Source organism: Bidens hawaiensis, unplaced genomic scaffold (genome assembly GCF_021521415.1).
Source record: "Bidens hawaiensis isolate Kalapana, Puna unplaced genomic scaffold, B.hawaiensis_p1.1 tig00028460_1, whole genome shotgun sequence".
Lineage (NCBI taxonomy): Eukaryota > Viridiplantae > Streptophyta > Magnoliopsida > Asterales > Asteraceae > Bidens > Bidens hawaiensis.
This window is the reverse complement of record NW_027494642.1, coordinates 1-21,934: the sequence shown is the minus strand read 5'-3', so window position 1 is coordinate 21,934 and position 21,934 is coordinate 1. Positions and strand designations below refer to the sequence as shown.

General features: G+C 34.4%; 1 protein-coding gene across 1 annotated transcript; it reads right to left on the bottom strand.

The window, feature by feature from the left end:
- Positions 1 to 5,716: 5,716 nt before the first annotated feature.
- LOC143577071 (putative galacturonosyltransferase 6) lies at positions 5,717 to 21,473 on the bottom strand. Its single transcript, XM_077061015.1, has 10 exons — positions 21,357 to 21,473; positions 19,461 to 19,535; positions 19,160 to 19,360; positions 9,092 to 9,133; positions 8,874 to 8,964; positions 8,681 to 8,754; positions 8,368 to 8,567; positions 7,512 to 7,869; positions 6,368 to 6,889; positions 5,717 to 6,030 (listed from the first exon to the last, which is right to left on the bottom strand). Exons 1-10 carry the CDS (start codon positions 21,471 to 21,473, stop codon positions 5,758 to 5,760), a joined length of 1,953 nt encoding a protein of 650 aa, XP_076917130.1. The 3' UTR covers positions 5,717 to 5,757.
- Between the last annotated feature and the right edge of the window lie 461 nt (positions 21,474 to 21,934).

The window sequence follows — 21,934 nt, the reverse complement described above, 5'->3', positions numbered from 1 at the left end:
CTCTTCAAATTTCAAAATTTAAAAATTTGAAGACTAAGGTTCAAAAAAGTAAGCGGGAAAATACCCCTTACCTTGGCAAACAAGTAACCATAAGCCGGATGTGGGTACAGTGTAAAGGCAAAACCCTTCACATACCTAACACCCACAGGGAATTGAAGCCAAAATATTTGGCAACCAAGTAACCATAAGACGGGTGCGGGTACAGTGTAAAGGCAAAACCCTTCACATACCTAGCACCCGCAGGGAATGGACGCCAGGAATACCTTGGAAGTAAAGTAACCGTAAGACGGATGCAGGTACAGTGTAAAGGCAAAACCCTTCACATACCTAGCACCCGCTGAGAATTGAAACCAGGAAGGATCTTCTGGGCAATGCTTGTGAAAACGGAAATAATATCCCCGCATAGCGGGAACATCGAGTACTACGTTGTTTGAGGCTCCAAGATGGAATTGGTGGTTTAAACATAATTGATCACTATGTTCAAAAACTACCAGAACCACAGGGAGAATCCGCACAACTAAGACTCAATGCTCCTGACTTGCGAGGAGGTTACAGACCTACCCGCATCATACCCAAAGACCAAGCAGGAAACTCGGGAATTTCTGCAAGTGACAAGGACTTCCGCGGGAAGAACCCCCATGGAAAACCTTACAAAAACCCCTTTTCAAAACCCTTTGCTTAAGTCCAAAAGTTCACCTCACTTTATTAGACATTCGTGAGAAGAACATTGGACTGGGGGGACTTGAAGAGGTAGGTCCCAGCAGGGCTCAGTTGGTCCCGCATGACTCACCTTGAACAGGGATGTCTGCGCAAAGACCATCTACTCCCGCAAGACCCACCATGCTCAGAGAAGCCTACGCGCAGTATGCAAGCTGCATACGCAGGGAAAAGCCTCCCAATGGTAAAGTAACCCGCCTGTTCCCGCAGTTGCGGATACAAGCCATCAGGGAAGGCTACCCGCACAGCATAGCTACACGCATAAGGCTTAACACTTACAAATATTCAGTGTCACCTGAAAGAATGAGCAAAGGCGGGAGGGGGAAAACTCCCGCCAAAATGGGCCAGTCCGTATGATGGAGGATCTTTTGCGTGATACCTGACGAGGTAAAGACAAAAGATCTGACCAAGAATGCGACAGCTCACTGACAGCAGCGTGGCAGACAGCACGCCACAGCACTGTGACCAATAGCCGCCGCCTGCCCACCAACTCCTGCCAGACCACGTGCCTAGCCTGCAGTTGGTAGAAGACGAAGAGTGCACGGCACGCCTGCTCTGTGTCAGCCGCTACCTATCCACCACTCACAGGTAGGGCACGTGCATAGGTTACAGTTGGTAGCGTGTTGGGCCGGCTAAACCCCTTGGAAACCCACCTTCGGCTATAAAAGACAGCAAATGGTATTATCATTTCATCATCTACTATCTCGTATAACTTACTTGATAATTGCTCTAATAGTATCCATATACTTTTATATTTAAAGAGCAATATAGACTGATTCTCACGCCGGAGGGTGGTCACAAGGAGGAACCCCCCCCCCCTTCTCAGTGACGAGCTCACGGTGTCTGTTTTGCAGGTTCCCTGAAGTACAACTTACTCTGCTGGACCTAACCTTCGAGGGAAACATTACTTAGCCCCCAGATTACCCATAATCTGCCCGGGGTCACTTAGTGTTTCTTCAGTATGTGAGTAGACTGTATTGGTCCTTGAGGTTTTATGCCTATAAAGCTATAATGAAATATAAATGTTTGGTTAGGTTGTTAATTAGAGACCAATGGGAAAGTGAGTGTTATGTCATCATCCACGTTTAAACGTTGTTACGTCATGGTTGTTCGGATTACCTCTAAAATTGCTCTCAGGTGTTCCTTCTTTCGCTCTCCAGAAATCGTTTGAGGGTATTTTTCCCTGAAAAGGTCTCTTCTCCGTATCTCCTTCACATGGGCGACATCTTCTCCCTATCTTCTTCACATGAGCTTAAAAATGTAAAAGGCAAGGTCTTAAAGATGCTTTAAGGTAAAGAAAATCAAAAGGTTTTGTAACTATATGTTGAAATTAAAATATTAAAAGACAGGGAAACTCCAATATCTTATTGAATATATTTTTAAAATGTTAATTGTTTGAACGAGCAGGGAAATAGTTAAATACACTCGAAGTGATATTGTTTAATCTATATTGTGTTTTAGCAAAAAAAAAAAAATTTTGAATTGAATTGGTTATAAAAAAAGAAGGAAGGAAGGGGGCGATTATCAATGGTTTTCCATCGATTTTGATCTGGCATTCACCTATTTTTTCTACTTCGTTCAAAACTGATTGATTTACTTATGTATGGTTCATAAGCTTGTAACTAAATCTCGACGGTACAGGTGTTCCCCGTTTAGCCCATACATGTTTAAACGAGGTTTAGACAACTTTTCATCTTATCAAACTATTAACTTGCAACTACTAATTCACAGCACATGACCCTATGTCCTAAGGCTAAGAAATTACCATAACAATTTTTAGACATCTCAAAAACTATGGTGAGCTTAACATTTAAAATTTTGCAATAACGACAATGTACTGTAGAAACTAACTAGCCTTTTTGTGCTCAAATAAATGAGTAAAAGGAACACTAGATTTACAAAGAACAATTTTAGAATATGAAGGGTGAAACTGAAACTTTTATAAGTACAGGGTCTATTGTTGGAAACTTCTAAAAGTTAAGGGGGTACAAACCGACATCAAGTAAGAACTGGCGGGTAAAAATCAGTTCAGAAATATCTTCAAACAAAGGCGGTCAAGTGGGCCCAAACACATCGAATTCATCACAACATTCTACGTATTCAAGCATCTAATTATTTATATTTCATGTATGTATGGAACGGATCAGATAAAATGTTCCTTTAAAAAAATATATATAAAAACTTCAATCAATCAAATATTTTTTTTCTCCAATTATTATTACTTTTTGATGCAACGGTGTTTGTGTAAAATAATAATTCTTTCAATTAATGTATTTATCACATTGTTAATACCTACTTTTAAGAAATGTATCAATTGAAAGAAAAAAAATATATGAATTGTATTTGGTGAAAAAAGATTAACATAAAAACCGAAAAACACGACATACAATCACATAAGAATAGGATTCAAGAACACGATTTCTCTCCAATACAACCTCGCGATAAACCATAAGTTGAAATCGATGAACATGATTTCTAATAAAGAACCATTAATCGAAACAAAAATGTAATTTACAATTTTAAGTCCTAAAGTGATAGACCGGAGTCTTCATCCTCATCAAGGCTTCCTGTATACACGAAGTAGAGGGTCCAAATCAATCCAAACACGCCAAACAAAATCCAACCAAGAAGGTTGTTGCTTAGGCCAAAGGGTAGCCCGGTTCCCTCCGTGCTCATTCTCTCGTCCACTAGAGCCATGGCTATCGGGCTAGACATGGTTGTAACCACCGTTGTAGCAACCAATGCTGACATGCAAGTCATCACTAGACGTGATGCGCTCTCCTTCATTGTATCTCGCTTAGCAAAACATTGCACTTTTCCCATTTTATATGTAGTCGGTAACCCTGGAATTTAACCAACTTTTAACGTTAGTTCTTGCAAATCTATGATGTCATAGGGTTGGCAAGTGTGTTTGATAACTAGTGATAACATGGTTAGGTAATATTTGGGTTGGAGATAACATTTATCATAACTTTAGAAAAATGTTACTAATCAAAGTTAATTTTAATATGTTATATAAACTAGAATGTAAGCTTTTCTAAATTCCTTTTTGTATTCTTGTAAAACAAAGAATCATTGACAACTTTATCCTAAAAAAATTTAAAAACTTGTTTCTAAATTAATGAACTTTAATATACTAGACAATAGCATATGGTGTCGTTTTTAGGCATGTGAAACAGGGGCCTCTTGTCATTGTTTTCATTCCAAAACCTATCCCTACATCATCTGAATAAAAAAAACTAACTTGATCATTGGAGGATGCTTACGGATTTCACCTCAGGTTACTAACAACTTTATTTATATGCTACAGCTCGGATCTAGACTCGGGGAATAATTTGGGATTTCTAGATGCTGACCTGGTTTTCGTTTCAGCCAATAAATGGCGCCATTTCATATATAAATAAAATGGTTAAATAAGTTGTTTGCATCACTTAAAACATATTTGTTAGTTAAACATCATCAATTCTATCTACAGAATATGATATACACCCAAACTCGATTATTTTTTTAAGTAAATATGTGGAAACCATCATATTTGTTTTATCATTTTATCATCAAAAGAAATTAAAGTACATAATATTAATAATAAAAATTTTGAATAAGAAAGCATACCAAGAAGAGTGGAAGGTTTCTTGGGAAGAAAACATATTAACGAATGTTACTGAAATCGATCAAATTCGCGACAACTCACTACTTCAATGTCCGGGACTGACAACGCTCGGGTTTATTAACGTCCGCTTTTATTGACCTTTTTTTACGTAACGAACTTAATCGGAACCAACCTAATTTACGTCGACTTACTGCTGCAAATCCTGGGACCGACAATGTTTGTGTTTCACCAACCGCCAGGTTTTACCAACTCACCGCCACAACACCGGGGACCGCAAGGCTCCGGTTTACTGACCGAATAAAGTCATTTTAAATATTTTTTTATATGTTAATTTGGCGAATTTATTATTATTATTATTATTATTATTATTATTATTATTATTATTATTATTATTATTATTATTATTATTATTATTATTATTATTATTATTATTATTATTATTTTGTTTTACCAACGTTGTTTATACTGTAATGAACATAACAAATACTTATCGAATTCGCATAGACTCGCGATCGTAAATGTGTCTGGTTTACCGACCGAATAAGTTATTTTTAAATATTTTGTTTTTTATATGTTAATTTGACAATTTTTTTTATTATTTTTTTTGGGTTTTACCAACGCTATTTATACTATAACGAACACAACAAATACTTACCGAATTCGCATAGACTCGCCATCGTAATGCTCGGTTTTACCAGCATCCGGGTTTTATTGACCGAATAAACATTGTTACAAATATTTTAATTTTTTTATATGTTAATTTGACGTTTTATTTTTTGTTTCTAATTATGGCACCATTACGAACGTAATCAATACCGACCGAACTTTTTAACATGTTAATTTTTAGTTATACGAGCATCGCTACTGTTTCTGTGTTAACGTACACATTTTTTTTAATTTAGTGTCAGTATCTTAACGAACTTAACCCATACCAACCAAATCCGTATTAATACACCATCACAGCACGACAGCACGGGAGGTGTATATAAACAGACCCCAGCTGTCCCGGCTCAACGCGCCGGGTAAAAACTAGTTTCAATACAAACTAACAATTTTGAAGGAAAAAAGAACGATCATACGAAACCATTAAACCGCCAAACCAGCCTCTTCTTCCCAATTGCCATAAGAATTAAACACATTATGCAAATAAACAAATAACCAAATCAACTACTGAAAAATCTCTATATTAAGTTAGCTTCATTCAGTTGTAATGTAACCGAAAGAACAACTTATCAATTCATATGAGTAAAGTTACACCTACCCAGGTATTATAAACAAATAAACCGAATAAAATAACTATTGCTGATGGGTGTTAGTGTGTAAGTATCGAATGGAAATCGGATGAAAAATGATTCTGCAAGGTGACAAAAAAAAATAAAGAAGAAAAAAACTAGTGTTGTTGTGTTTAATAAAAATTTTGGTGAGGGATATTAGGCAATATTGCACTGCTGCAAATACGGGTGATTGTATTTGACATGTTTTCTCCAGTATGTTTTGTACTTCTCAAAACCGATATCTAACCATGGTTTCATAACTCCATCATAGTGTATGACTGCTGCACGCTCGATATCTTCTTGTCTAATACCAGAATAATATCCTAATCCATGAATTTGCCATTTCTGGTCCAAACCAATGGTTTGATTGTAAAATGTCATCCAACCTAAGGGTAAGGTACCAGCTTTCCACATTGGCTTATTTTTCCCCTGCAATATTTATCGAAAAAAACAGAGTATTTAAAACAATAGCTAAAAAGAAAACCTATCAAACGTAATATTAAGGCATGTATTCAAATGCATAAAACCAAATGTAGTGCCGAATGTCATCAAAAATAGAGGTGTAAACAAGCAAAGCCGCTCTTGAGCCAGCCTCGGCTCGCTAAAAGCTTTAATCGAACCGAGTTTGAATGAGCTCGAGTCCGAGCTCAATCCTAAAACTGAGCGTGTTTGATAAACAAGCCCGGGCTTCACTTATATATGCAGTTTTCTAAGCAAATAATAATTCAACTGAAAATAAATTACTGAAAAAACAAAAAACACGTACCAGTTGCAGATATTTGCCATAAACACTGGTCAGATTCATTTTCCTCCATTTCTTCAAATCAAACACATTTACACCAAACACCCATGTGCATGCATTGTTGCTAAATCTTTTTCCTACCGTTGGATCAGATAAGTTGAGTAACAAACTCACCCTGCAATGCGCAGGATCATTTCCACAAGTCTTGACCGCCCCGTTGACTTTTCCCATCATGTTTACTCTCCAAAGGTGTGTTAAGTCTTTTTGTACAACCACATCATGATCAAGAAGTATAATCTTGTTTAATGTCGGGAAAATATCTGGTAAGTAAAATCTTAGGTGGTTTAAGGTGGACGTATATCTCGGGTCCTGTGAATCATGACCATCGGTATTTGGTGGATTGTATTTAGTGGAGAACCAATCAAAATTGTCTATGTTATGAATCTGGATTGAAGCTTTTTTAGGAGGATGTAATATGAACCACATTGAGAATGCTGCAAAGCTGAGAGAATCTGTCACCACATGAAACACAATTTTCCCTGGCTCCTGTGAATCCACAATAAAAAAAGTAAAAAGTTACCACTCATTCTATAACATAAGTATTATATATAAGTGGAAATGATTATTTAAATAACGGGTTTGGGTCAAAACAAGTTTCTAAAGCAGGTCAGATCGTGTTACATGAACCAACAATATTTTTGTTTCTTTTTCCTTTGAATAATTAAATAATACATGTATGATGGTCATATTAGCCAAACGGGTTGGGTCAAAATGGTTCAAAACAATAAATACAAAGGGAAAGGGTCATGTTAGCCAAACGGATTGAAAGTCTCACAAAAGCTAACTGGAACGCATACAACTTCCAAATCATTTTGTGAATGAAAGATTTAAATTACTTATAGACTTTTTGTTAACAATATCCCTTTGGGCTATTGTTAACAACTACCTCTTTTTTTTTATTTCTGATCTTTCAAAAATATAACATTCAAGTATAATCACAAACCACCTATTTTTAATATCAAAAGCAACTATTCACTTCTTTCATTTGTTATGTGATTGAAAAAATAGATGGTTGTTAGTGTTGTGTGACTTATGTCTAACGTCTAAGTATTAGTTTTTTTTTTTAATATGATGATAAAAATAATCAGATAGAGCCAGGTCAGCATACCTTTGCAGAGGAAACAGTAGAGTCCACCACAACAGAACACGCCAGAACATTATCAGAAAACACAACAAAATGATAAAGATTTGAATCATGCACATCTGGATTGCTTGGAAGCTTTCTCTCTTCAGGATTCAAAACAAAATATTCAGATGTTAGTCTCATTGAAAGACAATGAAGCCCTTTGGGAGTCGTTCTTCCAGCCAGCTGTACAAGAAAAGACTCTTGCTCCTTATGTACCCGAACCTGTTCTTCAGCATTGTTAGCCATCGCACGAAGCTTCTTCACCATTAATGAGCAATCGGGATAAATCCGTGCTGACTTTTGTAAGGAATTTTCCATCGACCGCATCCTCTGAAAAGCCCTGAAGAGATCAATATCCAAAAATCAGTATTAAAAATGTAAAAATGATGGAAATGTATGCAAATCCAAAGATAAATCTGCATTGCATAAATCTGACGATATTTTTGTTTGAAGTCAATAGAGGTGGTAATTTCAACACATTTACTTATAAATAGTTCTATTCATGTTATGTTTATCTCTAACAGGTCATACCTATAAAACAAGTCAAACGCCAATGAAAAGTACTTTAATGTATAAATAAATCATTATATTCATGTTATGTTTATTTCTAAAACAGGTCATACCTATAAAAATATGGTTTTGTAATAAAATTTGGCACGCTAGTTAGTTGTACAAAACTTTAAATTTTGGACAAAAGGTGTTTTGGGTCAGCACCTCAGCGGCGTCAGCCTAACAAGTCTAGCTTGGACCCATGTCAAAAAGTGAACAGCTTAACCATCCATTTTACTAAAGAGCAGTGATAATGATGCCTATAAAAGCAAAAGAAATGATCGGTAACCTCCTAGACAAATCAGAGTCTTTGCTGACATCTCCCATGGCTCGTTCTAAATCTTTAACTCGTAAACGTAATTCCTTAATTAAATGAGCATTGCCAGCTGGCACTGCAAAACTCAAGTAAGCTTTGGCCCTTATCAGCTGATCTTTCATCTCTTTAATCTTTGCATCAATTACTACCCTCCGTGCTTGTGGTTGTGCATCCTGATCATGTCACGTCATCAAAACATATAAATAAATTGTTCGCATTTTTCAAAGGCAAAAATACAAGATGTACAAATTACAGTATAAAAATCAAAGCATGGATCAAATCAAACCACTATCACTGAAGTCACCAGTCTTTTCTCTTCTTGACTCTGTCCACTAATTCCTTTTGCGTCAACATCTCCTTCTGAAATCATTCAGCAGATAATCATTAATAATAAAGAACCGGACAGTTCTCATTAATCAATCAACTGATTAATCAATCAAGTTATACTTGACGAACTCAAATATTGTCAGGCTGAATACCTAAATCTGTGAATCTGGAACTGACATTGGAATCAACATTTACATCTTTGTAAACCTCTAAAACTGGTTCTCTTAAGCCAACGCCTTCCTCCTAATACACAACAGTAAGCAACTCAATCAACTGAAACATATTATTAATAATAACAATATATTTTTCTGACATGAAATTTTCAATCAAATCAAAGTAGAAACCAGCATTGCAAAATGCAAATAATAACCTGCGTTACTAAGTTAAGCTTCCGGAGATCCCTCCTTCCTTTCTGGAAAAAACAAAGAAAATAATGAATCATTATGAGTTCATCCACATCTAAATTTATATCTCTATCTATATACTACAATATACTACATAATAAAAGAGTAAAGCGATATGAGTTCATCATAACCCTTTTTTTCTCGTCTCTCTCTAAATAACTATAAATATTTTCTTAATCTTTCTATACTTTTTTGTTCCCGCATCTCCCTCCTATTAATTTCTATAATTATTTTTATAAAATATTTTCCACTCGAAAAAAATGTTCAGTTCATTCATAATTATTTAAATAAATTGATCATTTCATTATTTTACCCATGTAATATGATTTATGAATTATATTTTTTTAATCTTTCTATATTTCCTATTAAATAATAATAATGACTTCTATAATTATTTTTATAAAATGTTTTCTGCTTTAAACAAAAGTTCAGTTCATATTATTTATATAAATAATATGAATTATATCATTTTGTATGAAACATTTGCATATTTATGAATCATATCGTTTTAACTATTCTCCAATTTCATCAATTACATCGAGTCGGATATTATAATTTATTATTTACAAACCTAACTTCAGTCTAATCAATAACAATAACGATAACCACACTAACTTAACAAAAACAAAAAACAGCATAAATATCAAAGGATCATACCAAAGTCGATAAATCCTCAACGAATCCAGTCGATCCTGCACCACAAAACACGGATAATATTATCTCACCGTATAGTAATCAATTAAAGAAAGACGAAGAGTAAGAATCGTACCGTAGAGCAGCAGGATCGGAGCGAAGACAGAGAGGAAGAGTAAGGAGAGGATGCATATCCTGGTGCGGCGGCATCTAACGGTGGAGATTTTGATCATCGGTTAGTAGGGTTTTGTGTTTGGTGATTTGAGATTTAGAGAGAGAAATACAGGGGACGCGGGGAAGATGGTAAACGCCATGTTCGCTTTGGGTTGGCTTGGTTACCAATTATTATTATTAATTAATCAAACTATGCTATGCTATGCTATGCTATATTTTATTATTTGTCATGAATTTTGTAATCATTTATTGGCATATACGTGTCACTAAAAGGTATATAACATCAATGATTAGTATCTAGAAGAACACAATACGTATAGCTTTCTAGCGTGGTGGTGTAGTGATAGTAAGCAATGATTTCATAATTGGACCAGACATTGAACCGAACAAGTAATAGGTTCACTGGTTCAACAGGTTAAACCGGTCAGACTGGACAGACAATTATTCCTCAAAAATGGCGGTTTAGACTAGAAAAAGGCTTTCCAAAAAAAAAATTCATGGTAAACCGGTTCAACCAGCCCAATTTTTAGGTCGGACTTGTGAACTAGTTCGGACCGGCTAGTTTTTCTGGGAACCAAACGAACTGTATAGAACCGGAACATTCGGTTGACCGAAACCCGGTCAGACCGGTTGACCGTTCCGGTCCGATCTTAACAACATTGATAGGAAGTCTGGTTCTGTTTAATCCCCATAGTAATATTTTAGGAAGGGTATGTGTATTTAATGAAAGAAGACTAGAATCTTTATGATATCCGGTTCGATATTCAAGGCGTACAGGGTTTACCACCAGTGGGCCTTTAGACGAGTGGGTTTTCCTCGGGAACTGGAGATGACTTGGAGGCTGTTAAACGCTCTATACGACTTGGTTTGGCCAGCTAGCGGTGGCCTTTAGAAATTGGGTCACCTCATATGAAGTAGCTAGGCAATTTTTTATTTGTAAGTTGTTAAGAAAATAATAATAATTAGCTTTTTGGAACTACCTCCATTACTTGAATGGGTCATTTTGATACAGATACATTTCATATTGATTTTGACGCTCTAAATCTGACTTACCCAAAAAATACTGTCAAAGAGGAAAAACCTACCACTATAAAAAAATTTACTTGAGTCATGTTTTGAATCTGAAATCATAAGGCATTTATATATGAAGGTTCATATAATGCATTTATCTTATGGTTATATATTATAACCCCTAGGTTGGAATACTTTTGAAAGTTGGTTACTATTATGTGAAGTTGCTGTAAATAAATTTATTTAAAATAATAACAAAATATGAAATATAAAAAATATGTTCAACATATATAAATATATGGTAGAATAAATTACACAATACACAATATGAATAAAGAAAAGTTGAAAATTCGTAAATCTCTAAATATTTCTTTATATATGATATTTGTAATTTTATTTATAACTTTATCCTCCATATTAAAATTAGTAGTTTCGTTTTTTTTTTATTTTAACTTTAGATAATGAAACACATAAACTAACCATGTGTTAAAACAAGTTGTCTCAAAAACAAACAAGCTACCTAAAGCGATTGGCCTTAGCTTTTAGTATTCTTCATTGCAAAATAAACATAAGGTGAAAATTTCTTTATTTGAAATTAATTATTTTATCAAAATCAACGCGAAAATTCGTTAATTATAAAAGCTTAATATCAATAACTAATACAACATATTTATATAAAAAAAATAATATATTTATGTTGGTATTAAATTTTTAAACCAAAAAATAATTATTAAAAATAAAAAAGAATAAAATATAAAATATTAATAAGAAAAAGAAATATATATTTAATATCAGAGAGAGATGGAAAAATTTTGTTAGGATCACTCATGTGTCATGACATATAGCATTAAGAAACCCGTGTAGAATGCGGGTTAGAATAAATAAATTTATTTAAATAATAACACAATATGAAATACAGAAAGTATGTTCAAAAGATATAATATATGGTATAATAAAATGGAAATAATTTTTTTTTTAAATTCATAAATCTTTAAATATTTATTTGTATACGATATTTGTAATTTTATCACTCCTAAAGATTTACCATGAATTAAAACATATAGAACCCGATCTTTACATATCGGTTTAATTATACACATACAAAATTTTGTTGGTTACAACATCTTTTCACCTATATAATAAATAAAGTTCTCAATGCCACATGACATCACACAAAATAAGTTCCTACAAAATTTCTCACCTCTCTCTCTCTTATTAAATACAATTCTCTTTTTAATTAATATTTTATATTTAACTTTTTTTCTTTTTAATCTATTATTTTTCTTTTTAATAATTATTTTTTGATATAAAAAATTTAATAACAACATATATTATTTAGTTTTATATAAATATATTGTATTAGTTATAAATATTAAATTTTTATAAGGAATAATTTTTCACGCTGATTTAGATAAAATAATTAATTTAAATTTCAAATAAAGAAAATTTCACTTTATGCTTGTTTTGCAATAAAGATTAATAAAACTAAAGCCAATCACTATAGATATTGATTTGTTTTTTAGACAACATGTTTTAACGCATGGCAAGTTATGTGTGTTATTATAAAAAGTTGAAAGCAAAAACAAAACAAAACTACTAATTTTGATATGAAGGTTAAAATAACAAATATTGTATACAAAAAAATATTTAGAGATTTATGAATTTTCAACAACTTTTTATTTCCATATTGTGTAATGTGTATTTATTCTACCATATATTATATCTTTATATCTTTTAAACATATTTTTTGTTTTTGTATTTCACATTGTGTTATTATTTTAATAAATTTATTTATTATAACACGTGTTCTACATGGTATTAATGCCATATGTTATTATATATGAGTTATTTTTACAAAATTATTCCACCTCTCTCTCATATTAAATCTATATTTCTTTTTCTTATTAATAGTTTCATATTTTATTCTTTTTTCAATTTTTTCTGTTATTTTATCTTTTTAATAATTATTTCATGTTTTAAAAATCTAATACCAACATGAATATACTATTTAGTTTTATATAAATATATTTTATTAGTTATTAACATTAAAGTTTTATAAATAATGGATTTTCATATTGATTTAATGTAACATCCCGAAATTTCTAAAGTAATATTTAATATATTATTTTGTCGGGTGAAATAAACGAGTTAGTGGAACGATAATAATAATAGCATAATATGAAGACTTAGTAGGATAATTAGATGGGATTGGATATGGACCAAAAGGAAATATGGGCATTCGGTCAATGGGCTTGAGGGAGTATAAATACCCCCTTAAACCCCAATCCTTTCCATTCCATCCATTTATCCATCCTAATCTCTACACACACCCAAAACACACACGACCCGAACCAAGATCCAAAGGCGAGGACCCGAGCTTGTTGGTGCTAGATCGTCGTGACGAACCAAAGCAACAAGACCAGCTCGTGTTCGTAGTTCGACTCATTTACGGTACGTTTATACCGAGAACTTGTTCGTTTAGGTTTGGATTAGTATAGAAATGATAGATCTGTGTTTGTATGGTAAAAACGAATCCAACAAAGCTAAACTTACTGAAAATGGTTATGATTTGATGGGTTAATCGATTGATAAAAAGGACCCGTAACCTATATGCCTAAATCGCACCCTTTAAACATCGATGTTAGGACGATTTGATGGTTGGGGTTTGTAGGCGCTGGTCAGACGATTCCGTGGATACCTAAATCGAGTTATTTGGTTAAGAAACGAAGGATTTAAGAGCGAACAGTACCTGCAGCTGATGAACTTCGCTTGCAAGCTAAGTTCGCCTGATGAACTTCGCCTGCAGGCTAAGTTCGCCTGATGACAACTTCGCCTAAAACCAAGTTCGCCTGATGACAACTTCGCCTAAAGCTAAGTTCGCTTAAGGTTTAACTTCGCCTAAAGTTAGGTTCGCTTAGAAAATAAATTAAAAACCTAATGGAAAATGTGTTAAGACAGTTAATGTAAATAAAATTTTTCCAAGCTGACCTGGCAGCTCGACCCCAGCCAGGGGCTCTGCCCCTTGGACCCTGCTAGGGGCTGCCGCCCCTAGACCCCGCTGCCAGGGGCGCTGCCCCCGGACCCCCGTTCTTTGTGGGTAGTAATTAAGACTAGAAAGATGATATGAGTAGTGATAGTTAATTGATACGTGTAACTTATACAGTCAGCCGAGCTCAGTTAAAGAAGGGATTTTACAACTATCGGAGGAAGAAGCAGAGTTCAGGTGAGTTTCTAGCCCCATTCCTTGTTATGTTTTCGGGGCTGTGTGCATACTCGATGTGTTGTTAATACATTTATCCTAAGTGATAAGTGTATGCCATATGTGATATATGTGATGGATATGAATGATTGCTTGTCGGTACGCGAACGATCTTCGGATATTGCGCGTACTGTCAGGTTAAAAATAAAGGTACGAATATTATATATCGAAGATGTATGAATATTACAATGAATACTTGTCGGGGCGTGAACGATCTTCGGATATTGCACGTATCGACAAGGGGTATGGTTGTTAAATGAATGATGTAAAGAACGCCTAGAGTGTTCTTATGTTATAATGTAATTATTGTATATGTGAAGTATGTGTATATAGGTACACGAATGGTATGTGAGTTCTACATTCGACATAGTAAGTTAGGATGGCAAATCCCTCTAGCTTCTGTCGGACATAGACTCGGCTGGTGATGGCGTAGTTAAGGACTGCGGTCCTTATACGTAATGTAGATGATAGATGTAAACGTAGATAGGGACGGTGGGCCTTATACGTGTTACAGATAATAGACGACAACGTAGTTAAGGACTGCGGACCTTATACGTATTATAGATAAGCATCAGCATAGGAAAGGACTGTGGACCTTATATGTGCTGCATTGTGATGTGGTAGCATAGGGGAGGACTGCGGACCTCGTACGTGCTATGAATTAGGTTGCAACATAGGGAAAGACTGTGGACCTTGTACGTGTTGTGGATGTATGATGGTATAGGGAAGGACCGCGGACCTTGTACGTACCATGAATGGTGAACATAGGTAAGGACTGCGGACCTTTTACGTGTTCACGACCTTGAGTACAGGTATAGACGGCGGACTATGAACGTACTCTCGGTAGACTGAGGTTAGTGATTGTAGATATGTATGTATGTATGGTAGCAAGTATGTATGTAGAACAGAAGGGTAACTAGTGAAGTATGGATATGTATCTTCGGATAGGTATGTATATGTATGTATTGTATGGCGTACGATTAACTAGAACTCACTCAGCGTAGCTGACTTTTAGTATGCACGCAGGTGAGTAGAATGAGACAGCTAGCTTGAGCGGGCACATGGTGGGCGAATAGGAGACTGGCATCTGAAGACTCAAGACGTTTAAGTTTAATGTTTCGTTAATTTTGAAAGACAAAATGATGTTTTAAGACAAGGCGTGTTATGTATGAAATGTTTTATGAAAGTTTTTATATTCCGCGAAAGTTTTAATGAACTCTGATTTGTAAGAACTGTGTTTATGAGTAAATCCGACGCTAAAGTAGGGCTACCGGGTTCGGGGCCTTACATTTAAATAAAATAATTAATTTCAAATTTTAAAGAAAGAAAATTTCACTTAATGTTTGTTTTCTAATAAAGATTAATAAAATCTAAGGCCAATCACTTTATATGTTTTTTTTTTGTTTTTTTTAGACAACATGTTTTAACATATGGTCAGTCATGTGTTCCATTATCTAGAGTTGAAACGAAAAAAAAGTTAAACTACTAATTTTAATATGAAGGATAAAGTTAAAAATTAAATTACAAATATTGTATACAAAGAAATGCTTAGCTCTTATAAGAGCATTCCCAGCCTGTCCCCCATCTCTATATCTAAAATTACACTATAAAGCACTCCATTTCTCTCACTTGTTTGATTAAATAATACTTGTTAAACCTTTATCATTACAATTTTCTCTTTAATCTACTCACAACCAATTCAACAAATATTAAAAAATAAATGGGGGCTAATAAAGTTTCCCAAATTTACAAAAAGTACTGCATTTTCTCTCTTAACCCTATAGTTTACACTCATAACCCCACCCTATAATTTGCAAACTCGCCTCACATAATTTTAGGGGATGAGTTGAAAATGCTCTAAGAGAGAAAAGTGGAAAAATTTTGTAAGAAGCTATCATGTTCAATCACATCTTTATTGTAAATCCTCGTAACTGAAAACAAACAATTACTTGATGAAGTTAAATACATAAATAAACGCGTAAGTGATACGAACCGTTAATCGGGCTCCTACTTTATTATTTATACCAATGAAGATTTCCCCCCAATTTTATCATTTTCTAATAAGTTTATTTTTAGTACAAAATGTGTAAATTATTTATTGTCTTAACTTACGCGTTTATTTATGTATTTAATTTCATCAAGTAATTGTTTGTTTTCGGTTCTGAAGATTTAGCAAAACCTAGGGGCGTCAATCGTGTTCGGTAGGTTAAATAGTTCAACTTGAACATGACCCATAATTTTATTCGTGTCAAAAGCATAACTCTTTTAACCATTAATTATCCAAACTAGTCAAACTGGTTGGTGGGTGATAACCAAGTTGTAAGCGTGTAATTGAGTCGGTGAGTTGTAAATAAATAGGTTAAACAGGTTAATGGGTCGACCTCTTTAACTAAACATAATGCAGGTCAACCGTCGATCTGTTTAACTAAACGGGCTAAATAGGTAAACCCGAGCATGGCCCTTTTTTAAGAAGAACCCAAAACCTGAATATTTTCATGTCATGTTCAGGTCGTGTCTGAAACTTTATAACATTTTTTCAAGTGTTATCCTTTTTATTTTTCGTGAATCTATGAGAAACTTGAAATAAAAATTGATACTGAACTTATTTTAAGAGATGCAACCGGAAAGGAATTTATAAAACAGTCCTAGAGACAGAATTATACCATATTTGCTTACTCTGCTATGGGATTTTTTTAAATATCAAATATCAAAACTGCTTCAGTTTCTTATATTATAATGTATAACGGTATTGACATTGTAATTTACTTGAATATTGAATACTAGAAAACTATATTTAACGCTCGAATATACCTAATCTATACGTGTATTTTAACAAAAATGGACAAAAATGGTTATTTGACATGAAAATAAACATAGAAATATTTCTTATATTATAATGTATAACGGTAATGACATTGTAATTTACTTGAATATTGAATACCAGAAAACTATATTTAACGCGCGGATATACCTAATCTACACGTGTATTTTAACAAAAATGGACAAAAATGGTTATTTGACATGAAAATAAACATAGAAATAATATACAGAAAAATTACCAAAAGGAAAGCCCAGATTGCTCATCAAGGGCTTGCTGCAAATAACAATTGACACAGATGATGTCACTGATAGAAACAATGCACCAATAACCCCAACTGGTACCCTGTTAACTCTCCCATCTTCTTTTCACAACTTACAAATTTACTTCAGTTAAGGTCCGAATTCGACTGCAACTCGAGCGAGTTCTGAACACCAGAAAGTAGTTGAAAAGAAGCAGGAGAATGTGAGACTCAAGGCAAATGGAATGGATCGGTTTATAATAAAATTGCTTTTCTTTTTTCATGTTTGCTTGGATTCGAAATAAAAATATTTAAGATAAATTATAATAAAGTATAATGTTTACATCAAGACAGAGGCAAACGAGTAACAAACTGTGCCGCAAACCTAAATTTGGTATTATCTAATAATTTAGGTTATGGTATTAATTACATTTTTAAACAAATTATAGTCCACAAATCAATCAGGATGACCAGAGCTGGTTTAAAATCAATCACAACCTATGAACTTTTTAGTTATGTTTGTGTCGTGTCATGAATTTATATCCCTAATCTTACACCAACTATTTGTTCATAAGCAAAAACGACCATACTTAAAGAAAAATTAAACAAGAACAAGAGTTGTATTAAAATAGTTACATTAATTAATTGATTTGTTAGATGGAATGAGCAGTGACGAAACTAGAACTTTTCAACTGGGGGATCGTAACAGGAATTTCTTTTATACTCGTCAAACGTTCATAATTCCGCTAATTCTTAAACTCTTTTTTTGTTATTGTTATAACACGGATTTATGACCCTTTATGTTTGATTAAAGCTTTTCTTTTGCCTAATTATCTTTCTAAAATGATCTCTATATTAGTGAAAAATTATATTATATAGTTATTATTTATTTAAAATATGATAAAAAAAGAATTTACAAAAATTATATAAATCCTAAAGCAACTAGATGATAAACTAATAAAAATACACAACAAAATATCAAACAATAAAATGAAAAAAAAAAATCTAAATCCCTATGCTTCTTGTAAAAGAAAAAAAAAACTAGTGATCATTTTTAATGAGAGCTAGCATATGTCACAACTCAAAGGTCTATCTATCGTCTACAATCTATTCTTAAATGTAGTAAAATATTAGTTTCTTTATTTTATTAACCTAAAAAAACCATTTATTATCCTGCCTTCTTCATCTTCCTTTTTATTCCTCTCACCAGAAATTCACATTGTTCCCCGCCCGCCGCCGAAGTTTTCTACAAAACTGCTGTTTTCACCATTTTTTTTCACTTAAACGGCTCTACAAGAACATTTTTTAAGGTTAAAACTAAAAAAAGGTTCTTCGTCGGATATGCATGTTAACATAAACTTTGGACACCGGAGGGTCAACGGACCCCCTTGACCCTCCTGTGGTTCCGCCCCTGGGAATGAGTGCATCTTGAATCATACTCCAAACAACATAAACTTTGGACATAAACTTTGGACACCGGAGGATCAACGGACCCCCTTGACCCTCCTGTGGTTCCGCCCCTGGGAATGAGTGCATCTTGAATCATACTCCAAATAGCAGCTTGGGTCATGACTCAACAACCTTTGCCTACAATAATTCAAGTTAATTTTGGCATTGATGTAACCTCTTATCACACATTTGCAATAAACAAAATCTAGAAAAATAAGACCATACAAATATACAATACTTCCGGTTGGGCCGGGCCGGTACATGTTTTCTTATCAAGAAGGTAACACAATTAACAAAGATCAAACTCAACTCATGTCATTTCTAGTCCAACTAAAAGTATATAAGATTAATACAAAAGTATTACCATCCTTACAAAACATCAACCACAAAGGAAACAAAGTCACTGAAGTCTGCTATCATAATAACATAAACTATGCACAAAAACTGACATTCTCATCATATAGTGGGACTATATGGATCCCTATAACCAAGCATCTCACTGGCTGAACCGCCCAAAACGGGTCAACAAACATAGCTAGGCTAAAGTAAGCTTTATCTGCATTTGCAAGCCGATCTTGAAACAATGCCCACTCGCTTTTGCATCTATCTCTTACCCCTTTCCATGGAGCTTCATCGTTCTCAGATTTACCCTGAATTTGTTAAAATAATAACAGTAATAATATTAATCATGTCAGTCTGTCAGAAGTAAGAAGATGGTTGTTTAGTATTTCAAACAAAATGGTGACTCACTAGGCTACCGAGAGAAGGAACGACTTGATGAATGATCCACTGTGAATCAACAACGCCGATTTTCTCGTGTGCGGTCTGAGAGGTCATAAAGTTGATATTAACATAAGTAATAAGTTATATGACAAGAATATAAAAATGGATGATTAGCTGATTGACTGACGTTAACGCATCTTCTAAGTGCAAATCCAAACCCCATCCATGCACCCGCATCATGATTCACACCAAAAACAAATAAAGTTAATGTTAGAATTATTGTAAACGATGACATTCGAAGGGTGGAATGTTTGGCACACGTCCTATATGACCATATCGCCTTGTGACTTGAGTATGGGTATATACGAGCCAAGCCCGGCTCATGAGCTACTCGAGATAGGCTTGTTAGAAGCTCGAATCAAGTCGAAGTTAAACAAGCTCAATCCTTAAAATAAGCTTGTTTAATAAACGAGCCCAAGCTTGAGTTTCATTTATCGAGCTCTCACAAGCCTAATAATTATATGATTTTCAACTATGCATTAAATTTATATTTATACAAAACTATTTATTATACATAAAATTATGATAAAATAACTAATAACTAAATAATATATATTATGTTATATAAAATATATATATATAAATAACTAAAATTGAATATAAATTAATTAATAATAAATAAACACTAAGCAAAAAAAAAAACGAACCACGAGCTTGAAAAAAAAGAGCAACGAGTAGAGCTCGAAAAAACAAATCACGGGCCTGACATACTGTACGGTCTTATTTTTCTTGAAAGAACGAATCACAAACTGAGCTCGAGCTCTTGTATATCAAAATGAACTGAGCTCGAGCTCTCATAAGTCAAAACGAGCCAAACTCAAGCCTAGGGTTGAGCTCGGGCTCGGCTTGTTTACACCCCTATACTTGATATATATCTTTACCTGAACCATATGCCACACACATCGCCACGCTGCCCGAGAGAATACACGAGCCATAATCTCTACAAATCTGAATAAAACAAGTCAAACTTGTGATGAAACCAAATTATCATGCATTACAACTTGTTTCGAGTTCCGTTCGGTTCGAATTTTAGCCGTTCGGTTCGGTTCGGTTGTAAACAAGCCAAACAACGAGCAAGCCTTCGCTCGGTTTGGCTCAGCTCATGAACAACCCTAACTTAAACATAGTTTATGGACCGCTTATTTGTCGTGATCGGGCTGCTTGTTTGTTTGGGCTGTAGGCCAACAAACAAACCAAATTGGAGATATGAGTTTGAATCCCTTGAAATCTTGAAACTTGTGACAACTAAAATATCCAACAAGCTGATCATACAAATTTAAAAACACCAAACTATCAATGATCATATATTAAATAAATATTCATAAGATTCAAACTTGTAAGCATTCTTACATTACTTGTTCACTTAAAAGTTAAAACCAATCAAAACTAATTGGAATAATATACCCAAACTTTTTAAAGCTAAAATGAAAACATAAACTTAAATTAAAAAGGTTACATTCTCCCATCATTTAAGCACCTTTTGTTATTGGGTGGTGTAGCAGTGGGATTGACCATTGATGTTGAAGGCATTGTATAAGATATGATAATCATGTCCACCATTGTCTGTATTTGGTAAGTATGTATCTCGCTTGTCAACTCGGTCGAGCCACCCCTAGTCGTGGCCCGCTGCCACGAGTGTGAGCTCAAGCTCGACAACACATAAGCCCGACTGAAATGCTCATATGTAGAACGGTTCACCATTCTCTCTATCATTTCCCTCAACTCGGCCATCAAACCAACAACTAACACATCATCTCCACGGCCCGACACAGAACACGCCAGCTTTTTTCAACATTCTTCGAGTAACGACACTGCCGACGTTAAATTATCACTTTCAGCCATCCTTCGGGCCTCAGCTATCACCTCGAAGGCCATAAGCCAGTTCTTTTGTCGGTCAACTTCTATCGACACTTTTTGGTCTCCCAAAGCTGTCTCGGGCCTTGAGATCATCACATCTTCGTTGTCACCAACCACGACCATTGTTTTCTTTACCGGGTCCGTATAAGTAACTTTAAATTTCGCAATGACATTTCGTTACCCACTGCAATATCCATTTCTATGAGAAAATTTCTGTCTTCTTCAGCATATAAATCGCCAACTTCAATATATCCTGATCTTCTATTATCATCCATACACGCTTTGTAACTCCCGGCTTTAATAGACCCGAGCTGTAACACGGGATGTCACACTTGACTTCAACTCGCAGTTCTTGAACCACAATGCTCAAAAGCCCGCCAATACACTGAGCAAAACCGTCTTGTGTCACATTCTCCGAATTTACAAACGAAAACATCCCTCCGGAATGCTCAGCTATATAGTGTAATGCACATGCATCATGATTCACACCAAACCCAAATGTGTGAATAGGCACACGAGATTCGCCTTTTTTTAACTTGAATAGAAGGTAAAAGAGCTGATGATCAGGCTACTTTTACTTCTAT